The sequence below is a fragment of the Gymnodraco acuticeps genome, unplaced genomic scaffold (assembly GCF_902827175.1).
Source record: "Gymnodraco acuticeps unplaced genomic scaffold, fGymAcu1.1, whole genome shotgun sequence".
In the NCBI taxonomy this organism is placed as follows: Eukaryota; Metazoa; Chordata; class Actinopteri; order Perciformes; family Bathydraconidae; genus Gymnodraco; species Gymnodraco acuticeps.
Window position 1 is genome coordinate 5,450,931 of NW_022990441.1, and position 12,604 is coordinate 5,463,534.

The 12,604-nt window shown below is 39.2% G+C and overlaps 1 protein-coding gene across 1 annotated transcript in view; it reads right to left on the reverse strand.

Moving 5' to 3' along the window:
- Positions 1–1,256: 1,256 nt before the first annotated feature.
- ptgir (prostaglandin I2 receptor) overlaps positions 1,257–12,604 on the reverse strand; it is a 29,538-nt gene continuing 18,190 nt past the window's right edge. Inside the window, 2 exon segments of the mRNA XM_034225592.1 lie at positions 1,257–1,768; positions 1,770–2,029. Of these exon segments, the coding sequence (XP_034081483.1) occupies positions 1,747–1,768; positions 1,770–2,029 (282 nt within the window). The 3' untranslated portion in view covers positions 1,257–1,746.

Here is a 12,604-nt window from a genome sequence, read left to right on the forward strand (position 1 = left end):
ACTGATGACCTATATTCTGAATTTATAGTAAATATTTATATATACATATATATCAGGTTTGCCAACTTTGGGTACCTGGCTGGAGTGAGATTTTAATATCATGGGTTTAATTACACATATGCGCACGAAATGACTGCTATCGTGTCAGCAGCGGGACCTTAGCATATATATAGGATATACAATATATACAAATACACAATATTGGACACAGATAAAGGGCACAAAGTTTCATTCACTAATGAAAGTCAAACACATGTTTGTTTCCACTGTTTTATTGTGTGCCTGATAAGCGATTAATTGACTTATCGTACGATAAATAAAAATGAACTCGATAAATTGCCATTTACATGAGGATGTGACTAGCAGTTGGAAAGGATGTACTTGAATTATTATTATATATTATCATTATGTCAGTGGTCTAAAATGGTCATACAACGGTGCCGACAATATTATCGTTTATCGCAATAATTTCCGGGAAAATGTATCCAACAAAATTAATTATCGTGAGAGGCCTATACATTATCATTTCTACTGGTTCTTAGATCTGCGCTTGCGCAATATGGGTCGGCAGTTGCGAGAGAGTATTTTTGTTGGGTGATCTATGGTAGGGCTAACCCATACAGTGGTGGGGCTCAAGTCAGTATTTGCAATGTAATTACATACACGCTCCCCTTGTGAAACGCCACGCGTGAGGTTTAGATTATTTCCCTGTCTCAATCCAAATTGAACTGTATGAAATAAAAAGGCACATTTGTCTTGTAGTAAATAAAAAGGGCGACCTGGAGCCAATTCTGCAATTTCTCCACAGGTGAAAGAGTTGAGATGCTGAAAGCCCAACGCCTGCAGGGGGGTCTGGGGGGATTTTCCCCCAGGAGATTTTTTGAAATACTAACATAAAATACACATTCTGGTACTCTCTTGAGAAGAAAAATAAATACATCTATTACTACACGACATATTTAAAAAAATTAATGCCATTTTAGTTTTTTGTTACTTTGTTCTGAAAGCTGAACCTGCTGCTCCTCACAGAGAGAAGAGGGAAGAGGCTGTGAATTACTTTACATTGTGGATAAGGGTGGATAGCCCCCATTGTTCTGTGTGTCAAAATGAAAGACAGCCCACACACCTATCAATCATCAAACCGTGGGGTCTTATTTCATTACGTGTTGATTTCTATCAACAGGTAATGTTGTATCGACGTATAGAGATGTACTACAGCAAAAGTATTCTCCGTCGGGACTTCCTGCAACAACACCACGCAGTTATCTTGATTCTGATTGACCAGAAGACATTATCAAAGATGTTCTATTGAGAAGACGATCACTACGTCACAACAGTTTTCAAAACCGTTTCTAGTCTTCGGTATTCTTGTTTTTTGGCGTGAGAATAGTTTGGGCAGCGTGAGAGCGTGAGATTGAGAGTGAAAGCGTGTGTCACACGCCAGATGCGTGAGAGTTGGCAACCCTGATATATATGTCATGGTTTAATGTGGTCCTTAGTGCTATGTTACAGTGCTGCTTGTTAATGGGACATCTCTCCATGATACTTTGAAACAGTTTCCATGAGTCAATGGAAGTTTAAGACTTGTGCAATTGTTTTTCCAAAGTTAGTTCATGGACAAAGATTTGTCAACATTGTGTGCCTTTAAATGGTGAGGGCAGGAATCCTGTTTGCAAATGTTTCATTTCAACATGTTTTACGAGACGTAAAAGCCTCTTGCCTCCAGTTGAGAGGTCATCTGTGGGGTCACAGAGGTAAACCGGAGTAGTGTCTGTGGATCTGTCACATCTGGGGGGTTGCGCTGTATGTGATTGTCAAGTGGTAAAGAAAGAGCGCAGTTTGCCGTCGTCTTCACCGCTCTTTTGCTGAAGCGGCAGCTCAGAAGAGAGCCAAGGTGGCGAAACACAGACTTGCGGCAGATGATGAAGACCCAGGGATCCACGATGGGGTTCAGGGCGTAGAAGCGGAAGGCTGTCAGGTTCTCTGTGTCGCCACAAAATGGGTGAATGGCGTTGATGAAGCCTGCAATCTGAAGAAAAAGAGGGTGGAGGTTACTTAAAAATAAAAAACATTTAAAATATTAGAGAGTTGAGTCCCCTACACGGAAGCAAGAGAAACGCTGGTTTTCTGTCCCTGATGTTTTGTTAGGTTAAACTAACCGACATATTTTTCATGAACAGCTTAAAGAAAGACAATTAATAATTTAGCTGAGTAAGAGATCATTAAATCTCATCTATACACAATTTACCTTTGGATTTTGAATAATTGTAAAGCTTTTTATGTTTTTATTTTAGATTGTTCTGCATTGGGTACTACACCTAGTACTTTAAGAACATTATTCCTAATACTTTATCTTCGAAACTCTATGACATTATATGTTCTTTTAGTTAAGTTAAGATGTGAATACTTCCTCAAACACTGGGCTTTATGTCTTTTACTTCTCTTATCCCTACCCACCTGTCCAACTTTCTGTATTACTCTAAAAAAATCTCTTTATGATCAGCTTAGATATTTTGGTTGTATTTCTCCTGTAAATGATCATTAGTAATTTGTCTGGACACTAGCTTCGACTCTTTTTCTTTTTAAGACTCGTTGTTTAGATTATAAATAACTCTGAACCATGTTTATTTAATTTACAGAACAAGATGAGCATTATATCTGGGTGTCGGCACACTTGGAGCCGGTTTTCTTTAGTGTTTTGGGTACTGTATGCTTCCCATAACAAGCAAACCAGAACAATAGTTGTGGGATTTACAAGAAATGCTCTAAGTGCTAAACAAGAGCTTTGGTAACCGTCAGCCCAACTGATTAAACACTTGATTTGCTGGTTGGGTCCCAATAGAAACAAACCTACATCAAGCCTCTGTAACAACATGATGGTGTTTTCTGCACTTTGATATTAAAACCAGATGAGAGCACATTACTTTGTTGTTAGTGACAGGCAAAGCTGTGGTTCTTCTTGTTATACTAGGCCAGGGCTGGCCAACCAGTCAGAGGTTAAGAGCCACATTTGGTCTATGTTACTGCAAAGAGCCACATCAAACACACAGTCACTGATACCGCTTGTTTCAGTTTTTTGTTTTCTGGAGACAAGATTTCAACAACGTCACTAATGCATTTTTGTGGCATTGGGATATATATTTTTTAAATCCTCTGGAGCAGAGAGAGGAGCTGTGGATTATTGTTATTGATTAATGCATCAGTGTTTCTTAGGGTCAAAAACACTAAACTCACAACTTCAAATGAAAGCGTTTAGTTTATTTAATAAAAGAGCTCATGTTCAATGTGAAAAGTGACAGTAGTTATAGATTATTTGCAATTTGGTGCTATATAATATATTTTTAAAAAAAAATTATATATATTTTTTAAACACCTTGAATTTCAGGGGGGGTCGCGGGGCTCCGTTGGCGGGGTGCAACACCCCTCCAAGACAATGGTAGGGGAAACACTGGATAATGTTTAATCAACGATAGGTTCCCCCCCCCATAAAGGTGATTGGTTCACTGCATCGCAGGTATTATTGTGATTGGCTCTTGGGCCACATCAAAATTAGACGCGCTGTCATCCTCTCATACTGACACCTGACACCACACACACGTAGGGAGAGCCGGGACGAAAGTAACACGGGACCAAAGTAACGGAGCGATTTTATCCGTGCCCAAACAACTTTGACCGGCCAAATTACGTCAGAATTATCAGCATTCGATACTTAACAGACCTACTAAATATCAGGTTTAACTCTGAGGAGTAGTGTTGTCACGGTACCAACATTTTGGTTTCGATACCAAGTCAAGAATTGCGATTCCGATTATTTTTCGATACTTTTCTTAAAAAAAGGGAAACAGTCTTAAATGTAATTATTGTGCTTTATTTCACACCAGAACCATAACCATAACACAAACTTTTAAACAATGAGAACAATAAATAAAAGAAATGACAAGAATTCGTATTAAATCAAATTAATACATGTCTTACAGACAGGCCGAGGCGCAGCGGCAGTTGCACTCCCACTTGCAGCCATGCTTCTCGTTTTCTCACATGCTCTGGCAGCTAGCGCGTGCACGAGAGAGGGGAGGGACTTAGAGCGTGCTTGAGAGGGGCGGGACTGCAGGCACGGCTGCAGTGCAGGGAGTGGAAGCAGAGCGCTGAATACACACGGCTCTTATTAAAACAGCGCTTTCTCACCGGAGTACTTTTCTCCGTCATTCTTAAAGTACCGATACTAATGAAACGGAGGAATCGTAACGTTATTAACGACAGGGTATTGCGGTACCTTTCAAGTATTGGTACACCGTGCAACACTAGTCAGGAGTCAGTGTCTCTCCCCCAAACTCACACATATAAAATTCGATATGAACTGAAGAGCCGCATGAAACTAGGCAAAGAGCCGCATGCGGCTCGAGAGCCGCGGGTTGGCCACCCCTGTACTAGGCTATACCAAACATTAATGTCTATCTCTCTCTCTCTCTTCAAACAACAAGTTGGGTGTGAGCACTTCAATTTTGAGACGTACAAAGTGTCCTGCATCCAGCAGCAGACAATGCTCCTGTAATAAGAAAACCACAACTCCTTCCTGTATTGACCTTTAAGGTATGACAGTCAGCAGGGAGGCAGCCCAGACAGCAGCAGCTGGCTGATTATTCATCCTGCCGAGAGAGAAACAGCAGCTGGCTCAGGAAGCATCATTGTCACCTCGCTCCTCTTCTCTATCAACAATTCTCAATTTCCTCCATGAAATATCCAACAAACAGTGGTCTAATGAATGGCCTGTGCTGATTGAGTGCTTTAATACATTGGTGTAAATGTTTCCCTGTTGCTAGGGCCTGGACTGATAACTAATAATCTAAAGTGAGAAGGGCCACAGGGAGCAAGACCAGAGACAGGCCAACAGGGATCAAGCAGGCACAGGGCTTACTCTGTCCTCTCCATGCTTATTTAGTGGATTACCTCACACGGATGTGGTCGCTCACATATTGATCTACATCCATGAGAAAGACAGAGAAGGAAGAAGAGGCCGGCAAACCCCAAAACAACAGCAATTATGTTGTGACTCTTCTAAGCAAGGGTTGAGATCAGTGGTATAATAACTAAAAACCCACACCCTGGAACACCATCGTCATCTTATTTGTGTCAGAAGTGGTAAGAGTCCACATTTGAACCTAACAACAGACAGATGTTCTTGGCTGTTTCAGGAAGTATTCAAGGTTTCAGGAGGCAATGTCAAATTTCTTGAATTGCACAACCAATGTCGTCAGGATTGTTGTTGAATTCTCACTGAATGCAGAGGCTTAAGACATGAAGCAAAAACGTTTTATGGATTATAATCACAATATGCCCAAGTTGCGTAATGAATAATGTAAAGCACATTAGGTTGCATCTATTAATAAATCCATTACTACATTTAGTTATCTTAGGTTTATAGTAGAGTTCAAGCCATATTGGTCTTTGAATTGGCTGAGGCCAATATGAATAGAGAGGGGGGGGGGGGGGGGAAATAGCTGATATATATAATGCAGAAATATTGTTCTTGTTTTTATTGTGTTGTTTTAGGGGATTTTCTTCTGCATTGGATAAAACAATAAATACAAAAGTAATAATATTATCAAATCAGACATAGAATTGCTAAACCTAGATGAACATTAATTTAACATAGCCACCCTGTCTCCACTGTACTTACTGTATTTTAAATAAAAGTGTATCAACTATATTAATGTAAATGTATTTAAAAAACTGAACTTTAAAACAAGAAACAAAAAACAATGTCCGTGTTGTGACCTTCTCTGTTCTTGGCAAAGTAAAATTGTATTTTAAAAAAACACCAATGGGCCTTGTTAAAATAGACATGCCTATTATTTCAAATGGCATAAATGTGACGCATTTATTGGCAGACAGATTATTTGGTCGATCACTAGTTTTTATTAACTTCTAGCTAGTCTAAACCTAATATTTGTATATTATTTGTTATATCTGTTTGCAATGACATCAGCAGAATGCAAGAGGTAGTTCTCACACATGGATGCTCATGTTTAAAAACGTTAAAAAGTGAAATAATGTCCTTTTTTTTACCTTAAAAACTCAGATTAACTAACTATCACAGAAACAGACCTCGCGCTAGCAACAACTTGTTATTTGAAATAATACTTGAAGTAAAAATGCATCTTAGGCCTACTGGCACTAAACACACTAACAAACACGATGACAAATGCCTGTAGCGCTCAACTAGGAGTTATCGTACACTTTATTCATCATGTGATGTTACAGAAACATTTCAAACAGACATGCATCTTCATTTGCTCTGCCATTCCTTGCCCTTGTTGTCTCCCTCCACATTTCACCTTCAGCATTGCTTCTGTTCCCGCATGCCACCCTGCCTCTTATGGTCCTCTCCACAGACCTCAAGCGCTGCAGAGAGGGCCACAAATCACAAGCCGTCCTCTTCAAAGGACTGCAGGCTGTGGGGCCAAAACTGATGAGATGTCATGCTCTCCTTAAACAGGAGCATATTAATGAATCAGTCTGTGGTTGAAGAGCCCAGAAGCGGTGCTCAGCAGCCGAGTGCATGGGGATTATTTAGGTGAACAGAGAATGATGCCAATGCTTAAAGCTTCTAAAGAATGACTAGCTCATAGTCATAAATCATAGATACAATCACACATGTACTGTATTTACAGATGCATACAGTACATTTGCAGGCAGATGCACAAAACATCCACATTTATCACCATTCACTAATCTGCAATCTGAATGTATCTCTACAACTACTACTGTATATCAAAGTGAACTAGATTGATATCTTAGGCGTGAAGATTTTTTATTTTACTTTACGATATCCTGCTGACTGAGTACCTGAACTTTACAATATCCTGCTGACTGAGTACCTGAACTTTACGATATCCTGCTGACTGAGTACCTGAACCTTGTTGGTGTAAATGGGAACATCCTGTCAGAGACACATAAGATGCTAAATGGGGCGGATGATCGCTGTGTCTTTCAGGAAGCAGACCACGTAATGGATGCCTGCACTCTATGAGCCATTATTTCCCATCTCATGGTCCTGGAGGACTCTTCCCAATCCCTTCTTCCTGATCCTGTTTCACTGCGGGATCATTACACGGGGATGAGAGGAGGCAGCGCAGAGATTACAGGCCTTTCAGAGAGCACCGTTTACAGCAATGAGCCAGAAAGAAAGAGAGAAATTGTGCAGTGCTACAGTAGACTTTAAAAGGAGTAATCCAACATTTTTGGGTAACATGCTTAATTGCTTTCCTACAGACAGTCTAGGATAAGAAGATCTCATGCTTGTTTCTTGGACAGGCAACAACACATCTCATTGTGGAGGCAGGGGAACAAGCTTCAAACACAGCTTGTATTGTAATGTGTATTGTATCTGTTAAGTTCCTGTCCACCTCACTGATACATTTTTAAGTGCATTCATTCAACATGTTTGCCTTTGTAGTGTATATCACAGTAATCCTTGATGATTATAGGGTTAGGGAAATAGTTACATCATGTAAACCTATACTGAAAGCTCAAAATGTTGTTGTTAATGTCCTTTTCATATATCGGTTAAACAAGTAGAGTGTGTTAATAGTTAAACTTGAAAGCGGCTGGCAGGCATACATGTACTTGGACAGATTCTGGCTAACTGCCCTAAAGTCTTTATGAGGCCTAACAGAATAATGACTCCTTGTTCTCAATGTAAAGACAGGAGACTGATATCAATGTTCAGTATGACACAGCAGCACAGTTTACCGAAGGTGTGAGAAACACACGTGTTTTACAGCCAGTGAGGTGACACAAAGAGTTCTTACTCCTAATTTAACTTCAGTCTGTCCACTCTTCATCTGCCCTATCATTAACCTCTAGGTCACTTTCCATCCTCAGACTGAAGATACTGTTCATTGAGTTTTCACACACATTGACTGCATGATTGTCTGTCATTTGTTCCTGCTTGACGCTGTGATGTCAAATAAATCGATCCAGGCTTCACAAGAACATATGAGTAGCCTCAAACCTCCCCAAGCTCCTCCAATGAAATCAATACATTTGCCCCGGGCTGAACGACCACACTGACCTTTTACCAGATTTACCTCCTGAAGGAAACGATGATAAACTGTCTGGTGATGAGTCATAAGGTGCTTTAATGTAATGCATGTTTCTACACTGAAGGGGAAATACACTGCTCCACAATTGAGCAGGAAGGAAGTTAGTGAGGCGGTGGTTAGTGTGGTCTGAGATACAGATGAAGATACAGAGAGGAAAAAGGAGTGGGTGTAATCAGTGCTTGAATTGGGCCGGTACACACCGGTATGCAGTACCAGGACTTCTGATTGTTACCCATCTGGTACCGTTACTTCTTACCGAGTATCGGCACGGTGCCGGTACAGCGGTACTCAGTACTCAGTAGATGCGTCATGAGGTGCCGCCACCGCTTTGTCTGCCTCGCCCCCGGAGCAGTAGTCTTCGTTGCCCCAAACACCGCCACCCCTCGGCGGCCCGCAAGTGCCAGAGGAACTCGACAAAACAGAGCCTGCCCAGGTATATTTAAACAAGTTCCCAACTCGCCTGTACAGTGAGGTAAGGCGCTCATTTTGCAGCTCATGGTTTAAAAACAGAGATTGGCTGGAATTTGCTGTAAAAAAGATGCCATATTCTGCTATGCATGTAGACATTTCGGTTCAAATACATCTAACTCAGATGCCTTCACCATAATTGTACCAGAGTACCAAACGCTGTCTCCTGGTACTCATCTGAGTAACTCACTAAAAATGAAATACTATATGACAGTAAAACAAGAATAGAGTTTAAAAGGGGAGTGATTTGTAAAATATCCATAAAGAAATAGAAAATCTGTTTACAGTTCTGTTTCATATGGATGTTGAGAGATGTATCCATAGATCTCTTAATTTTGCTCTCAAAGTGCACCAGATTGATGCATTAAACTTCAATATTTAAAAAAAATATTGTGTTAGATCCACTCCCCACTTATAAAAATAGCACTTTACCCCTGCACCCCCTCTAATCTCAGATGCCACAAGTCATTTTGTTTAAGTACAGTGAGCCTTTCTAAAATATACAGTAAAGAGACAAACCCACCAGCATTATAGGATATACTATGTATAAATAAATTGACTTGAAACAGTTGCTGATTTAGAGTAGGCCTACTGGCACCCTTTTTATTCCAATTCAAGCACTGGGTGTGATGCAAGTGTGTATGGCTGCTCAATTAATCGTATTTGAATCGCAATTAGGATTTTGGCTTGCAACGATTTTGAAAACAACATAATCTAAATAAAACGATAATTTTTTTTAATTTATTTATTTTTATTATTATTTGTATTGGTTTTTCAGTTGAATTATACTTAAAGTTCAGGGTAATCAACTGTTAAAAACATACTGTTCACATTTTTCTTTTCAATAAATGGATGTTTTCAAAGTAAATGGATAATCGTTTTTAATAATCGTGATATCAATTATTGACCCAAATAATCGAGATTTTGATTTTTGCCATAATCGAGCAGCCCTACAAGTGTGTTAAAATGCATCCGGTGGTGAATGTCATCATTAGGTCCCTCATGTTGATTTCTCTACAGCAGGGATGGGCAAATGGCGGCCCGGGGGCCCCATGCAGCCCCCACCTCCTCTTTTTGTGGCCCTCAGATTAATTTATAAACAACGTAATTAATAAAAAAGAAAACAAATGTTTGTTATTTATGTACTTGTAGTACTGATACCGTCCACTAGACTCCTAGTTACATGATTTCGTTTGGCAGCCAAATACCGCAAAAATAATCCCGGGAAACCCTCACAAGAAACACCGGCTGTTGTTATGCCTGCTGTGACGTTAAGTTACCGCTTGTAATTATGCCTTTACAAGCTTAAAAGTTGCATTTATCATATACATTTGACGAAACAAGTTTAATATTCTAAAATCAGATGAAAACTGCCGTGTTATCTATGATTACTATAGGCAAGGAAAGTTTATTTAAATAGCACTTTTCAACACAAGGCAATTCAAAGTGCTTTACAATTTTTTTTTTTTTTTAAATAAAAATCATAATTTCAGCGGCGCTGAGGAACAGCAGAGTGCGGGTTGACAGGTGTCTGTGTTGACATTCCCCTTATTGTGCGTCAGCAGAGATAGGCTACAAGTGTCTTAGCTAGGTTCAAGTTAGACAACTAATGTCTGGGTTAGTGGTCATGACTTCATGTCATCTTAATGTTTAATCTTGATGCACACACATGTTCCATGCTTTCCAATAGTTTTAAAATAGTTTTATTCCACTGTTAAATAACCTGTTCAATACAAACATGCCACTTGTGAAAATTAAATACAATTTCTGTGAACTGATATTTGTTTAGTGAGCTTATTAGAGGATGTTCCCTGAAAGATTGTAAAATGTCAATGAAGATGTCAGACTTAATTTGTTTAGAATTACATACAATACATGGAATTTGTGTGTGTGTTCCAAGTGAATCTGCGGCCCCCTGGTGGCCAGTACATACATTATGTGGCCCCCACCACCATCCAAGTTGCCCATCCCTGCTCTACAGGCTTTGTTTAGTGATCTACACAACACTTAAAACAAATCTCTAGTGGCCAGAACATAGAAGTGGAAGTTGTCAGCATTATGTTATTCACTTAAGAAGCATCAACTCAAAGGAGTCACATACGGGATTGTCCCACTCTCAATACCTTTAAAGGTCAACTCAAAGAATGGTTGAGAAACAAACAGACAATGTGCAATCACAGCTAAATGAACTTTAATACTCCTCTTGCACTTTATGTAGCTCTTATATCATCTCTTGCACTTTATATGTCGTTGCTGCTACATTGTACTGCCATGTGGTAAATACTTGTGTGTGCTGCTCTTGATCTTTTTGCATATCATGTATTTATTTGTTGCCATGTTTATAAATGTCATGTTCTTATATGTTGTATGTCAGGGACTACGGATGAAAATGAGCTCAAAGCTAAAATCCGGCATATTTACACTTGAAGCATTATGTGTCTTAAGTGTTCATTAATGTGCATTGTCCCTATTCAAATAAACGATTACATGAAAAAATGAAATGTAAATGTGTTCTGTTTCTGGAGCAAGAAAACATCAAATGTTAATGAGTTGCAGCAACGTGAGGTAGTAAAGTCAGATTGTGTTTGTCTTCAGACAAGTGCTGTCTGAACCTCCAGTAGTGAGTCACTCTACTCTGCACAAGGCTGCAGTGAGTTACCTGCAGCCAATACACCTTTACCAGCATTGGGCAAGAGGTAAAGCATACGAAAACTATTCAAGAGAACAGGCGCTTCTTTGTCACTCAATTCAGACAGCTATTGGGAAGAAGAAGAAGTGATCACTGAGCGAGTTAATACAAGTTTTACATGCAAGCACACAACGACCTTCTGCTATCAATATTTTGTGTTAAATGCTTTCTTCTCTTCCACAGTTTGTGAAGAATAAGTATTAAAAAAAGATGAAACGGCCTTCATGTTTACATAATCTATAATGATCACCAGTGATGTTAGCTGAAGAATTAAGTGCAAACTAAAATGGTCACTGTGAGTTCAAACTGTGTGGCGTGAGAGACACAGAGTTTGTGGTGCTGCTGAAGGAAATGCTGACAAAACATGCATGATATAACACCACAGAGGAAGTGAAACAACTGTGAGAGAAGAAACCCCAATTTCAAACTTGGGCAGAGTGAAATACAAAGTGCCATGTTGATGTGTCAATATATGATAAGACTGAATTTGACATGTTGTAAAACCTTAAAGCTGTTGCAACAGAAGAGCGACTCAAGTGTAAGAGCCCAATGCCGCCTTTACTGTATTTCATACGGCTGATGTTTGCTTGTTGATAACAGCATACTATTGTGATTAGCTGATTGTCTTTTGAGAGATGTTAATGCCAAGAGGAGTCTTTTTTGTCGTGTTCTGGAAATTAAAACTTCAATTTGTGAGATTATTGTTGACTTGTGTTTTGTTTGACGATAAGACCCGCTTTCATCCATCCTTTCTCATTCCCTTGTACACTTCATCATCTCATTTGCCAAAAGTAGGGCATGATAGTCATTGAACAACATTCACTTGAAATAATGATGTTGTTTAAAAACGATGGTACTATTTTCACCCACAATTGAAATATTAAATTGTATGCCACATTTCTTATCTAACAAAAACATACTGTTAACTACTTCAAATCTTAAATGAAAGTTACAGATTTCAGCTTATCTGACAATAACTATAACAATATTAGGGTTTGTGATATTCTAGATAATTTTATTTGGCATTTAAGCAAGGTAACTACAGACTGTAACAGGACAAACAAACCACACACACAAAAGAGTTACAAGTCTTGACAAGCACTGCCGGCCTGCAGTTTTATGACTTCCCCAATATTGACTCTGACAACAAACTAAAGCCAAATTAATCTGTCATGTCTCAAACACACAAACTCTGTAGGTGTTTTTTGGACTTTGTACAAACATAACATGATATACTTCATTAAACCTAAATGAATTGAAAAAACAACATCATTATTACACTGTTTTGGTTTAAAGACAGGAAGATTACAGCATTAATCAGATGATGACCTGAATGAGGCTG